A 27,618-nucleotide genomic window follows, 5' to 3' on the forward strand; every position below is an offset into this window, starting at 1 on the left:
GCTGGTAGACAGCTGCCCTGGACACAGAGCTAACCTGCGCCTCCATGGACAGCTGTGAGTCCAAAATGACTCCCACTGAAGTGGAATTGCAATTTTAATTCCCATTCACCCACTTCAGAGAATGTGTGCGTGAACAGGGGCACCAAAAAGAAAATACGATCAATTGCCCCTCAAGGAGTAGAGCATTCCTTAAACATGGTCCAACTGCAGAGAAGCCCCTTCAGCCCAGTCACCCTTGTGATTGCCCAGCAGGCAGAAACTTTTCCTTACTAGCTGACTACTGATGGAACGGAATCATTTTGGTGTTATGGCCTTGGGAGCTGATTTCCCAATTTTAGTGAGTATCTTGGCTGCCTTTCTATGTGGGCATTGTTGCCATTGCAGTCCCTGATGGGTGGGCTGTGGTACGATTTGCAGGAATGCTACGGGCACGTCTGCTGTTTTTCTGGCATTTTTGCATGTTGGGCATTATCCTTCCTGGATTGGTGCTCTGAGGCAACCGCAATGCACCCACCAGAATTGGCCTCATGTACGAAAAGTTTGCTTGGCCCATCTTCCATTGAAATACTTAACATGTCAATACATAAACAACTGGCAGCTGTAAAGAGTTATTCCAAAGTAATATCAGACATTATTTCCGTACTCCTAAACATTTCACTGTCGTTCCAATTACAATATGGTGCCTATGTTTCATTTATAATTAAGGCACAGTGATCGTGGCAGCCATCTTGGATTTTTAAATTTCCATTTTCTCAGCAACCCAGAGGCATAAGCTGCTGGTTTATACACTAAGACATGCATCATTTAATGCTCTATGAACCTGATTTTGCACTGTTGCCTCAACTAGGTTTCAGTTGGCTGCTCGTTTTCAACTGAGGCTTCTAAATCCTTTGGGATAAGCGTTAATAAGCCTAACATTAGCTTGTCATTAAAATTTCATCAAAGTGGTTGAAGGGTAGGGTTGCAAGAGCAAGTTTATGCTGGTAATCGGCAGCACTAGATGAGTTTCTAAGACATCACTTTTAGACAGACTCCATCGCTCAGTGGCAGAGCATCCCAACTTGGCTTCCACCTTTAGTTTTAGAGTCAAAGCAAAAGCTTCTTGTTCGTTTTTTATTATGGATTTTGTGTTCTCATTTTGTGTTCATATGTTGTGAATTTTGGATGAAGGGCAGTAAACAAATTTAATAAACAACAACAAGAAGTGTACCCCAAGAACCAGGAAGATATGGATCCAGCAGACTGAAAAAAATTCCCCTGAAACAACCCCCAAAATTGGGAAATCTCTCTTGTTGCATCTTATGCCCCTTGGCCATTACTATTCTCAGTCCAACCTACCTTACAGGACTGTTAGGGGGAAATAGGGCAACCATTGCACAGGTTGAACTGAGGGCATTGGGGGCATGGTGCCAGAATGGGCTTACTGGTTGTAGGTTAAAGAGGATCCCCAAGAAGTCATACCTCGCCAGTAAGCCATCTGGCTACAAAACTGGGTTAGTCACAGGGATTAAGGACAATCTGCAAAGGAGCCCTTTGCCCTGAGGGGCAGCTGCTGCTCTGCCCATCTTGTCCTTGAGGTCAGGCTTCGACGATGGGGCCTCTGCAGTCAGCTGCCCCAGGGAAGCCAGGCTCCCAGGAAACTGCGGCCCCGATCCCACCCCAGGGAAGCCAGGGAGGCCAACCGAGCCTTTGCACCCCGTCGCGGCGGGGTTGCTTGGCGCCTATGACCCGGGCGAGGTGCCCCCTGGCTGCCAGCCAAGGGGGAGGCCCGTGGAGCCGCTGGAGGGGGGGGGGGGTTGGCGGCTGGGAGACGCGTGCCGCGCTCGGGGGCCTTTGAGCGAGCCGGCCCGGTCCAGCCTCGCCGGGCCCCCACGTGGCAGCCCCGCTGCCTGGGCGCGCGAGTCTCCTGCGCGCACGGCGCCGGCGCGCTCCGCCATTGGCGAGGGCGCGCGCCAATCCGGGCGTCGGCCGGCCAATCGGGGCGCGCGGAGCCTCTGCGGCGCGCCAGCCCCTCCTGCGCCCGAGGCTCCCGAGCGTGGTGTGCTGTGGCGCGCGGCTGCGGGGAGCCACCGAGCAGCCCCAGCGCCCGGCCCGCCGCCCGCCCCGCCCCGCCCCGCGCCTGCTCCAGCTCCTCCTGCGGCACCGGTGGTAGCAGCAGCAGCAGCAGCAGCCAGACGAAGGCGAGGCACGCATCCCGCGCCGGTGCCCGTCCCGCGGGTAGGATGGGAGCCCTGGCGCTGACGAAGCCCGGCGGCGGCGGCAACGGCGGCAGCAGCAGCCGCGGAGAAGGAGGCGGCTGTCTGCCCCGCCTCTGGCGCCTGTGAAGAGGTAGGTGCTGCTTGGCCGCGCTCCCGCCGGGGAACTAGGTCAGGGCGAAGCCGCGGCGAGGGCTGCTTGGGACGGGGATCCCCGCCAGAGATGCCCTTTGCGCCGGGGCATGGGGGTGGGCGGCTAGGCTACCGCCGGGCTCTTGGCTTCCGCGTGGCCAAAGCGACGCCAACGCCTCCCGCGAGGCTCGGCCTCCGCAGCCCGGCAGGGCGGGGAAGGGGGCGCCTTGGGCAGCAAGACGTCGGCTGCCCGCTTTCCCGGGCAGGCTCGGCCTCGCGCAAGCGGGATGGACAGCTCCTCTCGGGCAGGCGATTTGCGGGCGGGAGGCCTTTTGCGGGAGGAAGGCGCCTGCGGTGGCACCTGAGCGGGGAAGCCTCCCAGGCGACCGGGCTGGTCCCCGCTGCTGTTCATTTTGCGCGCGTCCTCCCGCCCTACGTGCGCCAGACAGCGCTTGACCTCCCGATTTCATGCTGTGCCATTGAGCACCCCCCCACGCCCTCTCCACGAGGATCGTTTGCTTGGGTGACAGGGAGAGAGACATGCCTGCATCCTCCTCTTGGGCCGGGCACCAGAGGCGGGTCGCCACACCCTCCGGGGGACTGTCTGGATCGATTTTGCTGCAAAGCATGGAAGCGGATCAGGCCAGCGGGGCCCAGCGACGTGAGGGTTGTGGATTTCACATCACCGAAGCTGACACACCTTTTGCTGTTTGGGGCAGGTGGTGCTTAACTGGGCTTAGGGGTGCATGATTCTCTCTTCTCGCCTACTGTGTGCTGGCTGGGGTCTGTCTCCATCCCCTCTCTAGTTGGTGCTTGTGGCTGGATGGGATTCAGACTTACTGTGGCAGGAGACTGTATGCCACTGGCATGGCTGTCGCCTGATTGGGTTGGGAAATGGTCCACCGAAAAAGGAAGGAGCCCTGCCCTTGGATGGAGGACACTCTGAGAGCAGAGGCCCAGAGAGGTGGCATGGGAGGGGTGTGTGGTTCTCAGGGAAGGGCCAGCACCTGGGCTGAGTAGTCAGGAAAGGATGAGAGGGCCCTTCTTGGCAAGATGGTCTCAGGTGTAGGATTCTCCTCTCCTCTTACTGCTTCAGTAAGTCTATCTGCTTGCACATCAGATCTTCTTAGAGAAGCCCTCCAAAAACAAGCAAATCATTGGATAGGACATGAATTTTGCAAGAGAAGACCTGGTTTTTTTTGTGTTCTGTGATGTTCATCTTTGGGCAGTTGACATAAGTCAAGCAATTTAAGGCTGGCCTCTAATGGTGAAGTAAACCACTCTGTCTTTTGGCCTTCCAGGAGTAGGGCATGCCTTTTAATGTAGCCATGGTACCCTCCCTTCCAAAAATCTAAAAATAATTGGTCCAGAGGTGCTCCAGGTCTGAAATAGTGGGGTCTGGTGGCACTTTTTTTTTAGTTATGTTTACATTTATTTATTTAATACTTTTCTATATTGCCCTTCATCAAAGGATCACAGGGTGGTTTACAATGTAAAAACACAAAAACACATAGCACAGTGACAAACAAAAACAACATCCCTCCCAAAAGGGTAACACACTGCAGTAATCTAACTTAGAGGTTAACAGAGCCTAGACAACAGAAGTTAGGCTATCCATGTCCAGATAGGGATGCAGCTGGGCCACCAGCCAAAGCTGATGGAAGGCCTTTGCCACCTGAGCCTCAAGTGACAGCAATGGACCCCGAAGGACCCCCAAGCTGTGTACCCGCTCCTGCAGAGGGAGTGTAACCCCATCAAGAGCAGGCAACCTCCTAGCCATCTGGTCTAGGGAGCCACCTACTAACAGTGCCTCAGTTATGCATGCATTATGTTAGCTTTGATTGGCTGGCCAGGTAGAATAAATAAATAAATCTCTAGACACAAGTACAGGATGGGACTTTGCCCTCCTCATTTCAGGAAGTGTACCAGGTGTGGGAAATATTGGTGTCAGTTGCAATTTCTTCCTCTGTGGACACAGTCCATTTATATACCAGTTAGATACACGGTTTAAAGAGTGACTGAGCTGGCATCGGGAGGTAATAATGTACCACTTACACGTTCAAGTGTGTTAATCAGCAGGGCAACAATGCAGTGTCTCCTCATTTTGCCATAATCTTATTAGCCGTTTTTGACTGGCTTGCTTTCCCATATCGAAGAAGCTTCTTTGCTCCGAGGAGCTCCCGGGAAGGCAGAATTAGCGTCTTCCAGGAAACAAAGCTTGATCCAGGCAGTGGAAGGTTTTTGTCACCAATCTTGATATAGACAGGCTGGCAGTGCTCAACAACTTCACAGGAGGCTTTTAGAGACGTCACTGGCTCACTGACAAAATCCACTGATATCACTGGTGCTGATTTCCAAGCCATAAGATAGACTTCTTTAAAATTTTCGTTCTTGTAGAATATGTGGCCTCATTTTACAGTATTGGCGGTTACAAAATCATGCGGCCTCAAGTGCAACTGGGTGTCCTCTGCTATCCACCACAGGGCAAGGGATTCCAGAAAAATAAGGGCTGATTTCCTCCTGCTGCATGTGCAGTTCGCATTCCATGCCTCGGGTAATCATTGAGAGATCCAGGTAGTTGAAAGTCAGTTTCTATAAAGCTAAATAAAATAACCTCTGCTGTCAGATTCGTTGAGCAAAGAGGCAAACAGTACAATCCCATACATAACTACTCAGAAGTAAGCCCCATGGAGGTCTGTTGGGCTTACTCACAGGTAAGTGGGCATGGGACTGCAGCCTAAGTCTGCAATCATATGTACACTTGCCTGGGAGTAGGCCCAGTTGAATTTAACTCTGACTAAAAGTGCATTGGCTCAGACTGTAGCATTCGATTTTAAGTGGTTAAACCTTTATATTCTGGTAAAATGGAAGGTTTAAGGCTGTAAAGTGGTGGTGGTGAAACGGGCTAAGAGGCTTCAGTCCTGCACACAGTGAGTTTGCTTTAAATTTCTCAGATTAAATCTTCCCATATAACTTTTCAACCATATATTACAATGAATATTTCAATAAAAGGGGAATGGTTTCATCCAGTTCCACAGAAACATTTCCGTAATCAGTCAACATGTCCAGATCTTTAATTGGCATGAATGCAGCTTTCCAAAGATGAGCCCGTGCATTTTTCACAGCAACCAAAAGCTTTTGTATGAACAGTTTAGTTGCCCCTTGAAATCAAGAGAGTTCAAAATGACTTGATGCTTCAAATGTTAACACTTTCCCCATTATTTCCACCACTTGGTTTGAAGAGACTTGAACAAAAGGGCAACTCCAACAAGAAAGTTAGAAATCTGCACTGTTGGTATGTCATTTCCAGAATCTAAAAGTGACAGTTCAGTAAAGGATTTTGTTCAGCTTTTCAGGAGTAACATAGGAGTAAGATTACTGTTTTGTACACCGGATATATATATATATATATATATATATATATATAGTGGTTAAGCAATGTACAACAGGGATTGCCTGATACATGGTTCTTTGCTGATGTCCTTTTTGATTGACATGTTGGCTACTTAATCCATCAGTCATAGATAAATACAATTTTCTCAATTTCATATTGCAGTTACCTTATAATTGAGAAATTGTTCTAGTTTCCTGAACTCCCCCCCTCCTTAAATTCTTTGTGTGAGATAACCGAATATGTGTCATCAAATGCCCTAAAGGGTCTTAATTAAATGTATTCTCTCTCATGACAATGGCCAGTGGCAGTGTTTGCAGTCTTAGCTTGTTTCTCCCCTGATCCCCTAAAATCGGTTTTAAAAGCTGCGGTGGAATGAGTTGCTTCTGCCCAAGTGACCTTTCTCTCTTGTAGAATCTCGAAAGGAATTCATATTGATTAATTTTCCAGCCCAAAGCATGCACCTGATGTCTCTTGAGGGATCCATACCCAGAGTCACTGAATTTGTGCTGCCTTATAGTATTAACAGAAGGGACGCGGGTGGCGCTGTGGGTTAAACCACAGAGCCTAGGACTTGCCGATCAGAAGATCGGCGGTTCGAATCCCCACGACGGGTTGAGCTCCCATTGCTCGGTCCCTGCTCCTGCCAACCTAGCAGTTCGAAAGCACATCAAAGTACAAGTAGATAAATAGGTACCGCTCCGGCGGGAAGGTAAACGGCGTTTCCGTGCGCTGCTCTGGTTTGCCAGAAGCGGCTTAGTCCTGCTGGCCACATGACCCAGAAGCTGTCTGCGGACAAACGCCGGCTCCCTCCGCCAGTAAAGCGAGATGAGCGCCACAACCCCAGAGTCAGCCACGACTGGACCTGATGGTCAGGGGTCCCTTTACCTTTACCTTTATAGTAGTGACAGAGGCTAGCGTGCACATGATTATCCTTTTCTGCAGGGTGGATAACAGACCTAGAATATTTTCCAGCATACAAAGATTCAGCATTTTCTTCCAGTAACAGTTAACTTTTGATTGCAGAGGCATAATGAATAACAGCAAACATGTTGGATTCAAAGTATTGTTTACTATTCCAGGCCAAAGGTTACCAACCCATTCTTGACTTGAACCATGCTGAAGATTCAGCCACCTTTCCACGAGGGAGCTGTGCTTTGTTAATCTCTCGCACCTTCACCTGGGTTTTAGTCAGCTGGGCTGGACTTCTCCATAGTAACTAGAAGGTCAAATAGCCTAAGAACTTGCCGAGGTACAACTCTGAAAGGCTATGATCAGATAAAGCCTGTGATGGCCTGTGTTGACATGGCATTGCTTAGGAACCACTGAGAAGAAATCCCTTATGGTGAAGGAGTTCAGGAAGGTGGAGATTTGTGAGCACAACTCATGCATTTTAGTATGAACAAGGATGTGTTTGGATGCCCCTACTTGATCAGGCTCTCTATGTGCAGCCTGGCATCCAGCAGTGTTCTGGTCCTCCTGTGAATAAGCCTCTCCTCTGCGAAGCCTTTGTGGATCAAGTTGTTCTGGGGCTGACCTGTCAGTCTAGCAAATGGTTGTTCATTCCAGAAGTTGGAGGTTATCTCATTGGTTCCATAAAGCAGCAAGTGAGGAGTGGCAGGAAGGCGGTGATTCTGCCACTGGTGATGGTGGGAAGAGAGACTTTATTCTGGAAACTGGCTATTCTTGTGCCTATCTCCTGATGCCCTGTGGTGCAGAAGAGTCTCTAGAATCTTGGAGCTCCCAACTAGTTCTGTGGTGCGCAGAAAGTTGAACATGGTGTTGTAGGAAAGGATTGTGTCAAAGCTTCCATTCTTTCCAAATAGAAAAGACTCAGCTGAGAAGATTTTCAAAAGCAGTATAAGAGGTGATGGAGTCTGCTACTTATCGCACAGGGTACGGGTGGAGGGATGCTAAATAAACTTCTTGGACTTTAGCCATTGCTCCTGAGACTAGCCCGGTAAAAATGTCACCTCTAAATGGAACAAAAACACCTTTTGAGTCACTTGTAACCTCTTCCCAAAGACTTTCCACCTGTAATCTGGCAAGGGGTCAATTCTTGCAGAGGATCCAGAGAAGGCACTTTGTGATAGGGGGAGAAATTCAATTTCAAGGAGAACCTACCTAATTTGCACTTTCTGGGGAAAAAACATGAACCAAATTTTGCAATGCAGTTCTCCAGCTAAGCAGTTTGTTAGCAAAAAATGCATACACTGGAGCGAACTGTGTGAAAAAAATGAATGTACTGGTGAAAATAACACAAATGTATTATATTGGGAAAACTGCTTTGTAAAAATGTGTATATTAACAAGATAGTATTAAAAATGTGTATCAGGAGAAACTCGCATTAAAATACAGGTGAATTTTCGTAATTTTTCATTGAAACCATTTCCTCCCACAAACTGATTTGGAATAATGGAGAACTGAAGTTAAGATCTGGAAAAATGAGAAACTGAGAGGGAGCAAAATTGACTATTCCACCCCTCCCTACTCATCACTTCAATTTCCGAGTACCAGTGTGCTCTGTTATATGGCCAAGCATAACTGAACTGATTTTTGTATCAGCTGAAGTCTGTTGCAGTGGAATGGAAGGGCACAGAGGGGCATCAGGTCAGCTTAACTGGGTGACTGATGTTTCCAGCAGAGATTAACTTGATCAGGCCACTTATTGTTCCCCACACAGCTATCGAAAACCACACATGAGGAGGAGCCTGTTGTGTTCCCCTCGCCTTCAGCAGCAGCCTGAAGAGGTGCCTGCCTTTGCAATCTTGCTGACGTGGGAGCAAGTCCAAGTTTGCAAATGAAGCTGCTGATGGCATTACAGTGATGCTACGCCAGCAAATAAGTTGCTAAGAATATTTGGGAATGGGGTGTAAGATGGGCTGTCTTTTTTAGGAGCTGCCCTCAGCATCGTCTTTTTGTTTTGTTTTGTTTTTCTTACATAATTCTAGCTAAATTAGATTTGTAGGCTTTGGGAGAAGCAGTAATTGGCTGATGTGAATTGCATGCAGCAGTGATTACCTCACCCTGATTCATAAAGCCTAATATGGGGAATAAGAACAAGCCTGCCAGTGACATCTTGGCAACTGAGGCGGAAAATCCAAACGGTGCCCTCCTTTACAGTTCTGTTTTTAAAAAGCCGGTAATTTAAGGGTGGCCCAAATCTGCCACTTCGGGTGGCTGCCGCTCTCCATCTGAGCCAGTCGAAAGAGAGTAATCATTGCTCCGATACCATTTATAGCCGAGCTGAGCATAAGAGGGGTGATGAACATGTACCCCTGGTTTGCTGCTCTTCCTTCCCATGAGGTACATCTAATCCTAATGAGATGGTTCGGTTTTATTCCGCCTTCTTGAGAAGGAAGTTAGTTGAAATCAGAGCAGGCTTTCTTTCTGGGAAGGGAGAAATGGAGGCAAGGCATCAGTATACATAACTAATTAACAGAGCCTGCCCTCACCTCACCTCTTTCTTTCGAAGCACTGCGGAACTAGCCAGGTACTCACTTGGACATATTCCAAGAACTATGGAACTCACAACAGCTATGTGCAAAGGTTGGTTCTCTTAAAATGATCATCTCCTCTGGGTGCCTTGCAGCCTAATCCTGCATGCAATTACTTGGAGGTGCCCCACTAAATCCAGTGGGAATTACTCTTGAGTGAGTGTGGTCAGGATTGCAGACGCAGTCTGGGATGCTAGCATCACTCCAGGTGTCACGTGAAACCTTCCAAACATGCGGCACAAACATAATCTCTCCCTTTTACAGTAGGTCCCCCCCCCTCCACAGAATTAGGCCATCTTCTCTTTTCCCTGCCCCCACCCCCAAATTTAGACCAAGTAAAAGACACTTGCAACAAAATAACCATGTTTAAGCCCATGAGCTTAAGGTTGTACTGCTGTCAGAAGTATAGGGCTGGGGTGCAGCTGTAAGATGTGTCAATTCCAGCGCTCTAAATTTTCTTACTTCACCAGTCTTAAACTCAGGTCTCCACATTTCTACAGCAATTTGCATTTAAATAAAAATAAAAATCCACATGAAAGTCCAGCATTTTGTGTAATCCCCCCCCCCCAAGAAAACACATTTTGTATGCAATTTTGGCTAATACACACATTTCTGTGAGCTGCTTCCCTAATATTTGTTTCAGATCGCGTATTGGTTTGATAGGTGTGAATTTGGTAGTTTCTCATTAAAGTGCAAACCACTATGAGCTTCTTCTGAGGTGCTGAGGCCCCTTCTCAGCACTGCAGATGCTACACTGTGCTGCAAGCCTGGGGGGGCGACATGGGAGGGGGTTCATGGTCGGTTCCACCCTTTCACACTTCCTTCCCTCTCCCCCACCCCCAGTTTCTGGGAGGGTGGTGCAGGTGCCTCTCATTACCATTCTAGCAGGTGCCAGAAAGCAATGTCCTCCATTGGCCTCCCATGCTGGTGATGCCATGGGAGGAAGGGCCCAAAATGGTGTCAGAGCTGCTGGAGAGTCGGGGCTGCTGGAGGTATGACATTCAGCACAGCCTGGGTTTTCTTACAGTTATCGACTCATGCAGCTGACCTGCCTAGTTTCAGTTTGAGACTCTATTTGCTTTTCACAGACTTATTAACTAGCTCACAACCTTATGCAGAAGCTGTGAATTCTGAAAGCTGCTAGGGGGAGCTTTAAGAAGGTGGGGGAGGAAACACGTTGAACACTTGCAGCTGCACCCGAGAGAGACATTTTTGCATGCATTAATATTTGAGCATGGTCTAGATGGGGATTCACAGTTATCAGGCAGAATTGTTGGGTGACCCATCGTCTCCGGGTTACATGAGGTACAAAAGTGGTCCAGCACATTGTAATGGTGGCAGTTCATACCTGCAGGCCATATTTGCAGGAATAATTGGGGGGAGAGGGAGAAGAAAGGGGGTTGTGCATTCCAGTGGTTCAGTTGCACTGGTAGACTTTTCTTCCTGTTATTTGGGACACAGAATATGGTAAGAGGTAGAGAACCCAGAGGAACCTCTGACCGTTGAAAACAGCAGCAGGAATGGCTGCTTGCAGAGTCTCGTTCATGTTGACCAAATCTCTGCAGAGTGCTGTGTGGCCATGCAGTATGGAAATGATTCACTCCAGAGCAAATCTTCTGAGAGAGAGCAAACGGGATAAAATGTACCTTGTTACAGATGAATAAATTGAGAGATGGGGAGAAATGGTGCAGAACACACCCACTTGTATGAAAACAAGGGGGAAAGATGTATGAACAGACAAGGCAAGGCAGATGCAGTGTGCAAATTAGAAATGAAATGAGAAATGTTATTGCAGTTTAAAACTGGTGATCACCAGAGCCCTTGGTTTAAAAATGTCCTTCCCACGTATTGGATTGCTCCAAACAACATGGCAACCGTGTCAATCCTTACTCCCTTCCATGGATCATGTAGCAGGCTGGAAGAATTGTGGTTGACACAGAGCCATGTAGAAGAATGCTGAGCAAATCTGAAGCAGAACAGTACCTTAATTTGTTGGGTATCGTTTGGCTCAACACTAAACAAAAACAAAACTAGTTTGGGATAGTTTAAGCTTGGATCCAGTTTGATATAGCAATTACAGCATCCATCATTTCAAGCTTCTCTAGATTCACTAGGGTTGTGTCAAAGCATGCAAGGTCTTGCAGAAGCCTGAAGCCTCACTCCCTCCAGGTCACCACCACTCCTGCCTCTAGTGTATGTTTGTATTTATTTATTTCTTAAATTTATATCCCACCCTTCCTCCCAAAGGAGCCCACTCCAGTTTACTCTACATCCAGTGGATGTCCGCTACTGGTTTCTGATGCTGTTTGTACATAATGTTAGTCACAACTTCCCTTTATTACATATATAGCTCAAGACACGACCTAACCCCTCCCCTGACAGCATATGAATCAATATGGCTAATTTGACCCAATAACACCCCCTCATCAAACACAGAGACAAAACTCACTGCAAGCAACTGAATGCAACCAACCATGCTCTGGGCTCTCCAATCTCTCGCTTTGCAACAATGAATGAATAAATAAATAAATGATCTATCCACATGGCGCTGACACAAAAACTCTGCACATACGCTATGCAAAAGAACAGAATATCATTCTCCCCCCTTCTCTCTCCCCACAACCTCACAATGTCTATGACAACAATGTCTCACACCAAATGTAACTTATAGGAAGGACTATGTGAATTGAAACATTATATGTACCTTTGTTATTTGTGAAAATCTTTTCATAAAATAAAACAATGTTAGCCACAAGCTACATCTATCCTGGAGTTTCTTGAGAAATACAACCGTGCCTTGGGTCTCAAACACCTTGACTCCTGAACAAATCGGCTCCCGGACGATCGAAACCCGGAAGTGAGTGTTCTGGTTTTCGAACAATTTTCGGAAGCCGAGTGTCCAGCGCTCCTGCAGCCAATCGGAAGCCACACCTTGGTTTTTGAATGGTTCTGGGAGTTGAACAGACTCCCGGAACGCATTCTGTTCAAGAACCAAGGTACGACTGTAGTGTGTTTTGATGTGTTTCCTCCCAAACCAGCAATTGAAAACTTAAGCCATATGAAGACACCCAATGCCCCCTCTCCACCCACTGGAGTGGACAGATAGTGGGCGACTTGGAAATATGTCTAGCTGTCTGGATGTGAACAACGATGTGCAAATGTGATTTGAAGCAGAAGTGGAGAAAACTGACCTTGCTGCGTTTTAAGTCAGTCTTGTGATGGGTTCCATTTGTACTGTGCTGGCTACAATGAGTTCTGGAAAATATAACACTTGGGTGAGAATAGCATTTGGGGAATGAGTGGAGTAGGGAGATCCGACCTTGCGTGCTATCATTGCAAAGGAGAAGTTTACCAGACTCGATGGTTTGCTCCACCTCTTCGTCCTACTTTGAGAAGCAGGTGGCATTTTATCACAGTCTGGGTGTTAACGCTATTTTTAAGCATGAGAACAAGGCCGGCTATCCATCATCCCATGTAGGGCGCTTGCTTTGTAAGACGGTAGGCAAGGGATAGAAATTATTCACAAGCTGGCTACCCAAAGCACCAGTGAGTGAAGAACTTTCTAATGGCAGGGCTGGTCAGCAGTGGAACAGAGGCTGCCTTAGAATGTGGTGGACTCGCCATTGTTGGAGATTTCTAAGCAGACGCTGGATGCTCAGGATACTTTAGTAGTGGATGTCCTGTTTGATGCATTGTCTAGTTCTGCGATTCTTTTCATACCACTACAGCCCAAGTTAGATCGCTTAAAGGATTTCATCCATTGCAGAGGTCTTTATTCACTGATGTCTGCTTGTTACACAAAATTCTGTTGATTTTTTTTAATCATCCTTTATGCTTTGCTAAAAGCTGGGAGAGAGGGAAATAAAACAACCCTGCTTCCTTCTCTCTCCCTTTAATCTGTCAAATGGCAATGGGTCTACCCTGATTCTTCGTTAAAAGAGAGTGGAAGGAAGGGAGTTTGATCAGGCCGACATCTCAGTTCTGTTTGTTTTAATGGTTGGTTCTTTGTTGTTTAGATTTCCAGCTCATTTATGCACTGCCCTATTTATGTGTCTGTCTGTGGGTAGATGCCTCTTTGTAAAATAAGTCTTACACTGAACTATGGCTCTCCCTAACTGGTAATGTGAGGGGGCTTGGTTCCCAGTTAAGTGGAAAAGCTAAAGAGGGCTACACAAACCTGAGCAAAGGAGCATCCCGAGAAAACCATCTTGCAGGAGATTTATAAACCAAAAGGCAGAGAGAAGGCAGAACTGTTAAGTACCTGGGAGAAGTAGAACTTAAGGACTTGCAGCCCAGAATAGGTAGGGAGATAGAAAACGCCTAGCTAAATTAGATTGTGCTCGAATCCTGTTTGCGGGTTTCCCACAGGCATCCATCTGGTTGGCCACAGTGAGAACACGATGCTGGGTTAGATGACCCATTGGCCTGATCCAGCATGCCCTTATGTTATCAAACAAGTTCAATTCTCGAGACTCTTATGAATTACAATCAGGGGTCAGTAAACTTTTTCAGCAGGGGGCCAGTCCACTGTCCCTCAGACCTTGTGGGGGGGCCGGACTATATTTTTGGGGGGAAATGGGGGGGGAGAACGAATCCCTATGCCCCACAAATAACCCAGATATGCATTTTAAATAAAAGCACACATTCTACTCATGTAAAAACATGCTGATCCCTGGACTGTCCACGGGCTGGATTTAGAAGGCCCCCAGATCCGGCCCCCCGGCCTTAGTTTGCCTACCCATGAATTACATCTTGTGGTGTTGAAGGAGCAGAGATGCTGATCACAGTTTGAAACTTTTAAATAGATAAGAATCCACGGAGAACGCATGAGGAGCCAGAAGAGTGGAGATGGGCAAATGTTGTCCATGTCTTCAAAAGGTGGGGTAAAGAGCGGGTCTCGAAAACTACAGACCATGCCAGTTTCACAATGATGCCTGGGAAAATTCTAGTACACGCTATTAAAATTAGCATGTACAATGATTAATAGGAGTCAGCAGGGGTCATCAAGAATAAATCATACCAAACCAATCTCACCTTTTTTATATAACTACTATTTGATAACCAAGTGGATTGTGGAAATGCCATGGACATATTATGCCTTGATTTCAGCTAAGCAGTTGACAGAAGCCTCCTGTGATATCCTTATTAACAATATGGTAAAATGTGGACAGGATGATACTGCCATTGGGTGGAACCACAGCTGCCTGAACAAGTACACAATATGTGCTTGTTCATGGCTCAGCATCAACCTGCAAGGGAGCTCTCAAGTGGAGTGCCCCAGAGCTCTATTCTAGCCCCTGTACTCTGCAACATTTTTATAAATGGCTTGGATGAGGGAGTAGAGGTGATGCCTATCAGATTTGCAGGTAATCAGTGGGGACACAGGGCTTGCTGCTTTACTACACTACCCCAGATGTTCTTTATAACCACAGCTGACAGCTAGGCCTTGCCTCTCCATCTACAAAGGTGTTGGTCTTGCTTTCTTGGTGCGTCTGCTGAGGCAATGATGTATAGCAGCCTTCATCAACCTGCTGCTGTTCCCCATGTTCTGGACTAAATACTCATCAGCATGTACCAGCTAGGGCTGATGGGAGTTGTAGTCAAAATATGTGGAAGGCACCAGATTGATGAAGAAGACAGGATGCTTAATCAGCCTGCACTCCATGTTTAATAATGCATGATTAATAAAACCCCAGTTTATTTCACCACCATTCATGGTTGGCCCCTAAACCTTTAAGTAACTAATTCACTGTTGTCGCCTGGGAACCCTCTGCTGAAGCATATACATTCAACCATCTCATATGGCCCTCAGGCTTATTTACAGTGGCCGTCTGTTGTATTCATACTCCCGTTTTTAGTGTACGGAAGTGCCATTTGGAAAAGCAAGGGATGGCGGTGGGCGAGGTGGATTTGAGAGGCTTCGAATAGAACAATCTGGCACCTTTAAAGGTGGGGGAACCAGAACATGTGGTGGGCTGGTGAGACAGCCAAGGAATTGAGTGAAAACAGAGAGAGAGAGAGAGAGAGCGCCAGCAGCCAGGCATAAAATCTGATAATTATGAAGACAATGTTGTATGGATGTTTCCCCTGGAAGGCTTGTGGCAAGGACGCTGCCTCTTGTGCTCTCGATTCACATCAAGAGGTGCACATTGGGGATCAACTTACAATGGGAGTCAAATACAAATGAGCTCAGAATATCCAGTGGATGCTTCAAGAAATAACTTCTAGGAATGGGGCCAGAATAGAATATGTCCCGTGATCCGAGAACAATCCGAGATAGTTCAGGAACTGCATTTAGGGAACCCTGAGATGCCATAGAAGAATGTTCTTTAACCCAGCTTCCAAGGTTGCTTAGGAGTTCCAAATACATCACAAGGAGTGGGCAGATGACTAATAACAGATGTACCATGAAAGTCCTATCCACAAGGTTTCCAGTGGCGTGTGAGTGTGTGGCTTGTACATACCCCATCCTGTCTTTGCAGTGTGTAAGATGGAACATCTCGAAAAAGCAAGTGTATCCAGTGGTACCTCAGGTTACATATGCCTCAGGTTACAGACTCCGCTAACCCAGAAATATTACCTTGGGTTAAGAACTTTGCTTCAGGATGAGAACAGAAATTGTGTGGCAGCAGCGGGAGGCCCCGTTAGCTAAAGTGGTGCTTCAGGTTAAGAACAGTTTCAGGTTAAGAACAGACCTCCAGAACGAATTAAGTACTTAACCTGAGGTACCACTGTATATAGAAAGAGATGCACTGAACCTGCGTAGCCAAATCAAAGCCGATGCTTAGCCTTGACTGCTTAACTGCTTATTTACTTAGCTTCTGGCCCTCCTTTCGATCTCCAAGGCAGCTTACATAAAACAATAAAATGCAATTAAGTTGAGGCTGCTTCTGTCACCTCAGGCATAGCATTGCTCTGGGGTGGCTGTTCGCCACTCCCAAAACCCCATTTGTCATCCAGCCATTCTGCCTTTTTCTCTCCCTTTCCATCTAATCTGCCAGTTTCCTGGATGCACTTCCTTCTCCCATCTCCCACAACTGCAGGTGTTCTATCACTCAGGCTGAGAGAGGAACTAGGACACCGAGCGAAACAAAAATGAGTAAGAGTGGCAAGATTTCTCCCTCTGTTGTCCCCCCCCCAGCTGTTTCCCCTATACCACTTTCCCATCTCTGGAAGGAAAAAAAGCATGTGTACTCCCATTTCTCCCACCCAAATGGCGAGGAAGCTTCTTTGGAGAATATAATTTTGAAGCCCACACCTTAAATAAATGACAGCTCAAGAGGGTATGCAGATTCTCCCGGGACTTGTTATTCAAGAGCAGAATGGAAGCCACTTTTTCTCCTATTTTTGGCTGCATTTCTAGTTATCACATTACTTGCTGCCCAGGAAATTCACAATAATGTACTACAGAAGCACTAAGAATTAATGCATTTGCAGAGCAGATAGGCTGCAAAGTGAGCAGGCTTTTGGCTGGAGCACAGAGGATGCCTCTGAAAATGGCTTCCCTGATTAGACTGAACCTTGCTCTGGCCATAACGTGCAGAGCTATTTTTCTAGAAGTGCGCCTGGCTTTTGAGATAATGTGTGAATAATATCAGTTTTATCAGCAAAGCAATGTTCTGTACTCCTTGGAAACCATCCCAATAAGAGCAATTGGAGTGCCTTATTCTTGTTAAAGAGCTGCAGCATGCAGAGGTTTATTTAAGAGAGGACCGTTTAGGATGATTCTGTCCTTCATGGCTGTATAGGTGCGTTTGAAAACATGCAGGCAGTGTCTTCAAAAGGCTCCAGGGGGTGGCAGGTATCATCATACTTTGCTCCTGATTTGCATAATTTCTTTTGAGTACAGAATCTCAAATGGATTCACTTGATGTAGAATTTGGGTTTCATCTCTGTGCAGACTCTTCTGTGCTTATCCTTGAGTTTAGTCATGATGACCAAAGGAGGACCTAGGGGTGTGTGACTGGTGCGGTCGCACTGGGTGGGGAGTTTCTGGGGTGCTGCAACTATGACACCCAATGGAAGGGGGGGCACCCGATTTTGGCACTGCACAGGCTGCCACTGAGATTTGAGGTGCGAAGTGAAGTGGTGCACTGGTGCCAATTTGCTTTGCGAAGATAGCTTATATTCCAGTTATAATCCATATTTGGAGATTTTTAAAGCGGTACATGCTTTACAGTTGTTTGCTTCCTCAAGTTCCTTTTCACCTTCGTAGGAGTCCCATTTTGAATTGTTTGTGCTCTACAATGCAAGCCTGGCTCCCATGTGTGGCCTTGAGGGCACTTCATGCAGTTCCCTCCCCACAGGTGGACAGACAGCTGTGAGCCTTGTCAGAGCTTCCAGAGAGAGACAGAGAGAACATACCCCACGTAAGGCATTCTGAGAGTCTGGGAGAAAAGTCTGAAGGGAGTGAACTGATGAATAAGCCTGTGAATGGGAGCTGGTTTTGCCCTTTCTCCCTTTTCGTTTGTGTTCTTGAAAACTTCAATTTCACTGTGGGTTTCTAGTCATAACTCATGCCTGCCTTAAAATGTTTGCTGTCCTTGCTTGCATCCATCAGGGAGATAGTGGCCTTTTCAGGAGGGGCACGCTGGTTAATCATCATCATAATTTATTATTATTATTATTATTATTATTATTATTAGTACCCCACCTATCTGACTGGGTTGCCCCAGCCACTTTGGGCAGTTTCCTACATATATAGAAACATAATAAAACATTACACATTAAAAGGCTTCTCTATACAGGGCTGCCTTCAGATGTCTTTTAAAGGTTATATCATTACTCATCTCCTTGACAACTGACGGGAGGGAGTTCCACAGGGCGGGCGCCACTACTGAGAAAGCCCTCTGCCTGGTTGCCTGTAGCTTCACTTCTCGCAGTGAGGGAACCGCCAAAGGCCCTCAGAGCTGGACCTCAGTGTCTGGGCTGAACAATGCGGATGGAGACACTCCTTCAGGTATCAAGGCCGTTTAGGTTAGGAAACAGTCTTCCAAGAAAGGCTTACCTGGCACCAGTTGAAGACCTTTCTCTTCACCCAGGCCTTTTTGATAACTTATGTAGTTTTAAAATCTGTGTTTCGACTTTCAGGCTATAGTGACGCCCCGCCCAGCCCAACTTTAGCTGTATCTATGTTGCTTTTGATTTTATGGCTTCCAAATATTATTTTGCTTATTTTATTATTTTACTGATTTAATGTAAGTTTCCTACAGAACTTTATTTAACTTCTGTCTTATTTTATTTATTTTAACTTTGTGTTATGGTGTGGCATGCTAATGCAAATAAATAAAGTAGCTAATATTTTATCATCAAGCTATTTGTTATAGCCATGTTCGGACTTACGTGGAACATATGATATAAATTCCTTAAGTAAAAGGCACTTCGTTGTAGTCAATTTATGCCCCACCTTTCCATCAGAAGATGTCCAAGGCAGCTAACAGAACAAAATTTAAAAACCAGTATCAGTATCAAAACAGGGTTAAAGGGCACGGCATCAACAAAATAAGCAGGAGTCAAACAGATGGCAGATAAAATTAATCTGCCAAGTTTTAAACCCCCTGCAGGAACGGATGTCTTCAAAAGGGTCATGTATACCAACCCACTCAATGCCAATGAACTGCTACCAGTCTGCGGTGCGTATAACAGCTCTAGAGCAGATTCTGTACAATTTATCTATGGGATTGAAAGGATTAAGCTCCTAATTGGTGCTGTTGACAGATCAGCTTCTACAGATTAAAGGCAGTGCTCTGATCTAATCCAGTTATCTGGGCTCTGTGGCTGCCTGGACCTCACTGCCTCCTCTGCAGAAGAGGAAGAGGAGGAGTGTCTCGAGGACTGGAGGAGCAGGGGTCTGTGGGGAGAGACAGGGAAGCACCATGTTTGTGGAAGGAAATGCTGGAGGGTGGCTATGGCACCTGGACCAATATGCTAATCAGCTGGCAGCAACCGTTGCCCATGCAGAAAGTGCAACGTAAATTGGAAGATCATTTTGTAATTGAGATTGGTTGGGGGGACGGGACTGCTCCAAGTACCTCCATAGAGGTGTCAGTATTTGTTGTTGTTGTTTAGCCGTTTAGTCATGTCCAACTCTTTGTGACCCCATGGACCAGAGAACGCCAGGCACTTCTGTCTTCCACTGCCTCCCACAGTTTGGTCAAACTCATGCTGGTAGCTTTGAGAACACTATCCAGCCATCTCGTCCTCTGTCGTCCCCTTCTCCTTGTGCCCTCCATCTTTCCCAACATCAGGGTCTTTTCCAGGGAGTCTTCTCTTCTCATGAGGTGGCCAAAGTATTGGAGCCTCAGCTTCAGGATCTGTCCTTCCAGTGAGCACTCGGGGCTGATTTCCTTAAGAATGGATAGGTTTGATCTTCTTGCAGTCCATGGGACTCTCAAGAGTCTCCTCCAGCACCATAATTCAAAAGCATCAATTCTTCAGCGATCAGCCTTCTTTATGGTCCAGCTCTCACTTCCATACATCACTACTGGGAAAACCATAGCTTTAACTATACGGACCTTTGTTGGCAAGGTGATGTCTCTACTTTTTAAGATGCTGTCTAGGTTTCTCATTGCTTTTCTCCCAAGAAGCAGGCGTCTTTTAATTTTGTGGCTGCTGTCACAATCTGCAGTGATCATGGAGCCCAAGAAAGTAAAATCTCTCACTGCCTCCATTTCTTCCCCTTCTATTTGCCAGGAGGTGGTGGGACCAGTGGCCATGATCTTCGTTTTTTTGATGTTGAGCTTCAGACCATATTTTGCGCTCTCCTCTTTCACCCTCAATAAAAGGTTCTTTAATTCCTCCTCACTTTCTGCCATCAAGGTTGTGTCATCTGCATATCTGAGGTTGTTGAGGTTGTCAGTAGTTATCCCTGTGTTATCAGAAGGGCCTGCTGGCTTAGGCCAATGCCCCATCCAGTCCAGCATCCTGTTCTCACAGCAGCCAACTAGATGCCTGTGGGAAACCGGCAAGTAGGATCTGAGCACAAGTACGCTCTCCCCTCCTGTGGTTTCCAGCAATTCGGAAGCATTGCTGCCTCTGACTGTGGAGGCAGAGCACAGTCATTGTGGCTTATAGAAGGGTTGGGCATAAGGAGGGCTGGGTTCTCCCGGTAGACCTCTGTGCGATTTGCAGTCAATTGTATAGGCTGTCTGGCTCTTTAATGATAGCAACAGCATAGCTGCTTTTCCCACCTGAATTAAGCTGCTGAAATGAAGAAGGCTGACCAGGAGTAGACTTCTGTGTGAAAGCAGTGTGCGCTCAGTCTAGCTCTGCTACGGGAAACAAACCCCCTGGTTCAGAATGTGCTCAGAAGGCCCCCTGTTCTTTAATTTTAAATATCTCTCTCATGCACCTGGCACTGGTTGGTAGATCTTGGGGTTTTAGTAAAATGAACACACACACGTGTCAATCTGACACACCTGGAGTCTGCCAACTCTGCTTCATAGCATGCCTTCCTCCAGGGATAATGCCTGCAGAGGCCTAACCAAATTAGAGTTCAGGAAGAATGTAAGAAGAGTCCTTCTGCTAGAGGAAGGAAAAAACTCAGTTCAGCTTCCTGTTTCTGATGCTGGAGGGCCAGATTTTTTTGGCGTATGGTGAACAAATGCTGGAATGGATGAGCCTTTGGTCTTACTGTCCGAAGAGCTGATCTTCAGTTCATTTTTAACTGTAACTGGGCTAAGTATTCGAGGAACCTAAAACCTATCCCCCCTCTGAAGCTTTTAATATTTATTTTTGCAGTTGTTTGCTGCAAGTTTTAGAACAAAAATAACATTGACAGTTGCTTTTTGGTTCTTAAATTGCTAATTTTAAAGTCTTGTATGGTTAACCGCTTTGGGCTACATAAAAAAAAAAAGTAAGCTTTTTTGACCTGGTGGACCAGAACATTGTCTCCCCCCACTTCGCAGGCAGTTCACCTGCCAATCACCTGATGTCATGAGACGGATGAATGGGCACTCCTGTCAAAATTAACCTGTGGTGTGGTGGGAAGGTTCTGTGTTGGGATTGTGCTGGCAAATTGGCACCTAGCAGGATTGAACTCTCCGCTTACCAGCTGATAAGTGAAGGCTTCAGTCCTGCTCTCCACAGGGGTCTGCTTTGCCAGAACATTCCCTACAGGGAACGTTCTGGTGAGGCGGTACCCAGCAGGATTGAACCCTGCCCATCAGCTGATGTCACCCAGTGATGTCAGTTGACTGACAGGTGGCCGTGGTTACAGTGGAAATGGCCTCGCGGGTCAAATTGGACCACTGGCAGATGAAGATTGACCCATGGGCTGGAGATTCCACCCTCCCCTTTATAAAAACAGAAAATAATAATGTCAAGAAGTCTTAATATGACAGAAGCAACAAAGGCTAAGGCGTCCAGGATATTGATTAAAATGTTCAAATCAGATCATATATTTTTATTTATGTATGCCATTTAATCAGCAAAGTTTCTAAGCACCATACAATAAAATTATGCCTGTTCTGGGAGCTGCACTCCAAAATATGTGGAGGACACCAGGTTAGAGAAGGCTGTAAAGGAATCCTGGCTTTTTTGCTCAATTTAGAAAGTTGAGACAGACTGGATGTGTTCTACTGGTTCCTGCTGGGGTTCTGACAGGGAGGGACAGCTTAACTTACTGTAGGCTGAAGTGTGTTGGGAGAAATCAGCAGGAAATGTCATAATATACGGGAATACATGAGGAAATAGCAGAGCACTTCAGATACAAAACAGGTATGCACATGCTAATTATGAGATCACTGGAGTGGGTGATTATGAATTGCTGAAGGCCAAATCTGTCAATTTAAGTTTCTCATTTTTCTCAACTTTAAATTCAGTTCTCTACACTTCCACATCATTTTACAAAGGTTCTCACTGAAATTTATCAGCATTTTAGTGTGAACTTCTTTTAAGAGACACGTTTTTGTATGGCATTTTGCCCAATAGACACATGTTTGCAAAGCAGTTTCCCAAATATAATGCATTACTGTATGCTATTTTCACATACATTTGCATTTTTGGGCACACTTTAACCCAGCAGAAGCATTTCTGTGCAAACATTACTTGGCTGGAGAACTGCACTACAAAATTCGCAGAAGTGTGAATTTTGAAGGCTACCTGTGTTGCAGTCCTTATATTGTTTTGGAAAGTTCCAGTTAAGTGGGTTTACCTTTAAATGTGGACTGAATAAAATTTCTCTCTCGTCCCTAATCCAGAGTAGGGGAAGAAAGCTGAAGGGAAACAAGGGTGGGTGAGGCAGGAAGAACAAGGGGCAAATGTCATGCTATGGCTTCCCTCTCGTTTGAGTTGAGGAGTGAGGATCTATTTGGGTATTTGATGAGCCCACAAAGACCCTCTAAAACAGCCTCCCTCCCTCCTGGGCTGATGTGAGTTGTAGTCCACAACATCTGTAGGGCATGAGGTTTGGGAAGGCTGCTCTAAAGGCAACAGAGTTTCTGCACTCATAGAATTGTAGAGTTAGAAGGCACCCCAAGGTTCATCTGGTCCAAGCCCCTGCAATACAGGAATCACAGTTAAAGAATCCCTGGCAGATGGCCATTCAAACACTGTTTAAAAATTTCCAATGAAGGAGAGCCCATTTGAAAAGCTTTGCTTTAAGATCTTGATTTAAAAATTGACTTCATGAATTGCAGAAGAAAAAGTTCAATGCCAAAAAGAGAGAAAGGAAAGCAATGGGGTGTGTGTACCTGCACATGTGCATTCAATGGGTGTTGGACTCTGAGGCAACAGGGAAGGAAATGGTGGATCTGTCTCCCTTTCCCTCTTCTTTCCTTCATTTTGGGAAAAACCAGTCAGGACAGGGCTGTGCAGGAAGAGGAGGGTTGTCTTCTTCACGAGAAGAGCTTGTAAACAGCTCATGTGGGTTTGGGTAATAAAAACATCAGGCTGGAATGACAAAGGGATTAGGTTTGCTTTTGTGCCAAGCACACAATCTCCAGGGCTCCTCAGCCTTCAGCTCGCCGTGTTTTTGCTCCATTCCAAGATTTCCTGCTTTCTATTTGGGTTGCTTGCTTGGGGGAGGATAAGATGTTCACGTTCCCCAGTTAAAGAAGCTCATTTAATGTTTCCCCCTCTGTCCCACTGTCTTAACAGGGGGAGACTGTGGCTTCATGTACTCAAACCTGACCAGCATAAAGAATCACGTCTGAAAGGGAGGGAAGCCAAATAAATGCAGCACAAGACTGGACAGGAGTTTTCACTGCACCTGATGGCATTGCTACAGCAACTGGAAACTACGAGTGAAACTTAGAAGTGCGGCAGGAGCCAGGGCACCTCCTCCTTGCCTTTGTGCAGGAGAGCTATGCAGGAGAGCAAAAGGGGACACTGGGCAGATTTCGACCACTCTGTGGGCAAGGAAAGCTTCCCTTCCATAAGGGGAAGGTGCAAATGCTTCCTCAGAAAATGGGAGTGCTAATGAGCTCTGCTGAAGCTACTGTTTGTTTGTGGTTGTCTGTTATGACTTTGCAACCTTCCTGGGACTGAAGTGCTTGGTCCTGGTCTATTGGAGGGCATCACAAATTGGACAGTACTCTCACCCTGCTCCTAGAAGATACACCAGATAAAAAGAATCGCTGCAGTTATTTCTGGGAAGCAGAGAGAGAGAGAGAGAGAGAGAGAGTGTCTACAGCTATCCCCTTCTGCTAGTTTCTGCTGTACCATGGGATGTAGGCAAAGCTCTGAGGAGAAAGAGGCAGCGCGGCGGTCCCGGAGAATTGACCGCCACCTGCGCTCTGAGAGTCAGCGGCAGCGGCGCGAGATCAAGCTCTTACTCCTTGGCACCAGCAACTCTGGCAAAAGCACCATTGTCAAGCAGATGAAAATCATCCACAGCGGCGGCTTCAACTTGGAGGCCTGCAAGGAGTACAAGCCTTTGATTATCTATAACGCCATCGACTCCCTCACTCGCATCATCCGCGCCCTGGCCACTCTGAAAATCGAGTTCCACAATCCCGACCGCGCCTACGATGCGGTGCAGCTTTTTGCTCTGACGGGCCCCGCGGAAAGCAAAGGGGAGATCACGCCCGAGCTGCTCGGGGTGATGAAGAGGCTCTGGGCTGACCCCGGGGTACAGGAGTGTTTCTGTCGCTCCAATGAGTACCATCTAGAGGATAATGCTGCCTACTACTTGAATGACCTAGAAAGGATTGCTGCATTAGATTACATCCCGACGGTCGAAGACATTCTGCGCTCTCGGGACATGACCACAGGGATTGTGGAAAACAAGTTTACTTTCAAAGAGCTGACTTTTAAAATGGTGGACGTTGGCGGGCAGAGGTCTGAGCGTAAAAAATGGATCCACTGTTTTGAGGGGGTTACAGCAATAATTTTCTGTGTGGAGCTGAGTGGATATGACTTGAAGCTGTATGAAGATAACCAAACGGTAAGTCCAAATGTAGCTTTTGTCCCATTCCCCATCCCCTCCAGTCTTCATTGTTTCATTATGTGTATTTTGATACTGCTTGTGGGTTCCAGGTATGATGCTCAGTTTCTTTTCCGAGTGCTCAAGCAGAAGGTATCCTGGAAACAGCTGCTGCGCATCATAACTGCCCTTATATTTCCTACAAGCCTTTCATATGGGCTAGCTTCTGTGACCAAAACAGAATGGTTTTTATCATAATGGAAAAGGGTAGGGCATACTAATGCCCTCTGTCTGAAGTTTCATTGCTGCTCTACCTTCAAAGCTCAGAAGATATGATGACCCAGTCGTTGGACCACGTGACTCTCTTTTTGTAAAGAGACATTATTGTCTTGGCAGCCACTTTTAGGTTGGATGTTGTGTTCCTCTTGCAGGTACTGTTGCCGTGTAAATACAGAAAACTCTGGGTAAAGTATTCTGGAGGGATGTACGTGACACAGTTTAAAAAAGGAGTTCCAGAAAGCCTTTGAAGCTTCAAAATTAAGTTGAATTAACCTTTTTGTGCTGTTTAAAATGGCACCCCCTGGTCTGAGACTTGCTATCTGCGTGGGTTTTCACAGAGAATTTTATGGTGTTCACTAAACAGCTTCTGTCCATATCATAAAATCCGACTCCCTTTGCAGTCTCTTTATGGTGCTAATACTGGCCTCCAGTTTGCTTGAACAAACAGATACAGTAACTATGGAAATGACTGCATATGCAGAAGTGTGTGTGGATCATTGCATTCACCCTCCTTGACTTGACCTTTGTTGCCAGTTTTGTTTGTGCTTTCCAGTGTCTTTCCTCAATATATAATTTAACTAAGATGGTAACATGCATAATTGTAGATGCTTCGTTTGCAGAAGGTTCTCTGTATGGAATTCCTGGTATCCAATCAATGGCTTTGTTATGAAATGTTCTTCATGCAGAAAAAGAGCGCTCATGGTCACTGTTGATAATGTGTGTGCTCAGCAGATGGAAATTCCATATTTATGTCTGGCTTTGATGGAGAATCTCAGGGCTTATCCCGCAAGCCATTTTGCAGATCCCCAATCTCAGTGTCACAGCTGAAGTCATAATTGTGCCTCCACATTGATGTTGTTGAAGATTTGCAGAGATTGGGGGGTTGTGGGTAGGAACATAAGAACAGCCTGCTGGATCAGGTCAAAGGCCCATCTAATCTAGCACTCTGTTCTTACAGTAGCCAACCAGATGCCCCAGTGGGGAGCCCACACACTTGCCCCACTTGCAATTCTCAGCAACTGCTATTCAGCTGTGTATAGCCTCTGAGAATAGAGGTAGAACAAATGTCAGAGAAAATGTCTCAGGAGCTTTGCACACTCTGCTTTGCCTTCCCCTATTCATCTGAAGCACTTCAGAAAGCTTGGGAGATCTTTCCAAACCTCTGATAATGTCACCCCCTCTGGGAAATAAAAGAAGGGCTCAGTATTCCTGGCAATATTCTCCTGAAACAGATAATTCAACTTGGTGTCCATAGGAACTGAGGAAAACCTACAGGCCTATGAATTTTGAAACAAAGCACTTTTTTATATAATTGGGGGGGGGATGCACCCTTTTCTGTAGGATGCAATTAAGTAGTAATCTCAGGCTCTATTTATAATTGATGTGCAATTATGGAGAATGACAAGCAGCTCGAGTCGGGGGTAAGAGCTGCTTCATTGAGAGATCCTTCTGTTCTAACAAATGGTGGGAGAGAGTGAAGGATCATTTCAAATGCTGTTATAATGGTTAATGTGGTTTAGGCAGGGAAGAGATCAGGCAACAATCTTGCCTGGATTGTTTGCAGAGTTGCAAAGCAGTCCTGAAAAGTCCTGCATACCTTGATACCACTCTGGGATTGTAGATATAGAGGTCAATGCAACTTTTTCAGATCAAGGTTAAACTTTGCCACTAGAAGCTGAGCCATCTGGGCTTGATTCATCATTCGTCCCCTGGCCTGGTGGCCTCCTGGTGTTTACTTCTTGTTTCCTTTTACACTGCTTTAATTTTATTCATTTTTGGATTGGGCTGTGTCTATTTTCATTCTAGGAGCTTCGGATGAAATGTAGATTATAAATGTTTTCCCTAAATAAAATAAATATGTTTACAACTCCCATCAGCCCCAGCCAGCAAGATTGACCTAGAACATTTAGATAATCAGACATGTTTGCCAAGGAAGGCTATTGAAATGAGGCTACAGAAAGAAAGTTGTTAATTCAGGAGTACCAGGAAATGTAGCTAGGTTGGCTCTTGAACAGCGAGGCTTCTGCTCTTGTTCTCGTTTCAGTTCTCTCACTGCATGCCTTCTGACAATCTTTAACATGGGGGGGGGAGCCTTCTATAAATTTAAATAATTACATAATTACAGCCCTCTCATCAGAAGTAAACGGGTGAAATGTACTCCAAGAAATTGTTCTCCCCTTGTAGCATAATGTTGTATCCAGAGCAACACCCAAACCCTGAACTTTATTGAATCTTACAAGTATGATAACTTGCCAACCTTCATTGTGATCGCGCTTCCCCAACCTGGTGCCCTCCTCATGTTTTGGACTACAACTCTCATCATCCACAGCATCATAAAGCCATGCCGTCTAGGTCTGATGGGAATTGTACCCCAAAACAACTGGTGGGCACCAGATTGGGGGAGGCTGTTGTATGTCGCTTAGATTCAGCCTCAGTCTGGCAGATAATATTTTTTTTGTTTTGTTTTTTGAGAAGAGGCCTGACAGTTGTCTTCTCTTCATCTCTACGGGAAACTTTGGGGAGCCAAAGTCTCAGTCCCTCAAAAGCAGCTGTAATCATCCAGGATGGAGAAGAATCCAAGTTACTTGTACAAGTGGGGGTTATTATTGTTTCTGTTTGTTACTCTGTTATGTATTTTTGTGGTTTTATATTGTACACCTCCCTATGGTCTTCTGACGAAGGGTATTATTAGTACAGTGGTACCTCGGTTTTCAAACGTCTCCATTGACGAACATTTCGGTTTACGAACTCCGTAAAACC

The 27,618-nt window shown here is 46.2% G+C and overlaps 2 protein-coding genes across 5 annotated transcripts in view; one reads left to right on the forward strand and one right to left on the reverse strand.

The window, feature by feature from the left end:
• RSPH14 (radial spoke head 14 homolog) overlaps positions 1-27,618 on the reverse strand; it is a 60,446-nt gene that overhangs the window by 9,609 nt on the left and 23,219 nt on the right. The window lies entirely within an intron of this gene.
• Positions 2,034-27,618, forward strand: part of GNAZ (G protein subunit alpha z) — a 40,121-nt gene continuing 14,536 nt past the window's right edge. The window contains exons 1-2 of the mRNA XM_028709042.2: positions 2,034-2,328; positions 23,313-24,600. Of these exons, the coding sequence (XP_028564875.1) occupies positions 23,878-24,600 (723 nt within the window). The 5' untranslated portion in view covers positions 2,034-2,328; positions 23,313-23,877. The remainder of the gene's footprint in view (positions 2,329-23,312; positions 24,601-27,618) is intronic.

The sequence above is a fragment of the Podarcis muralis genome, chromosome 16, assembly GCF_964188315.1.
Source record: "Podarcis muralis chromosome 16, rPodMur119.hap1.1, whole genome shotgun sequence".
Taxonomy (NCBI): Eukaryota; Metazoa; Chordata; class Lepidosauria; order Squamata; family Lacertidae; genus Podarcis; species Podarcis muralis.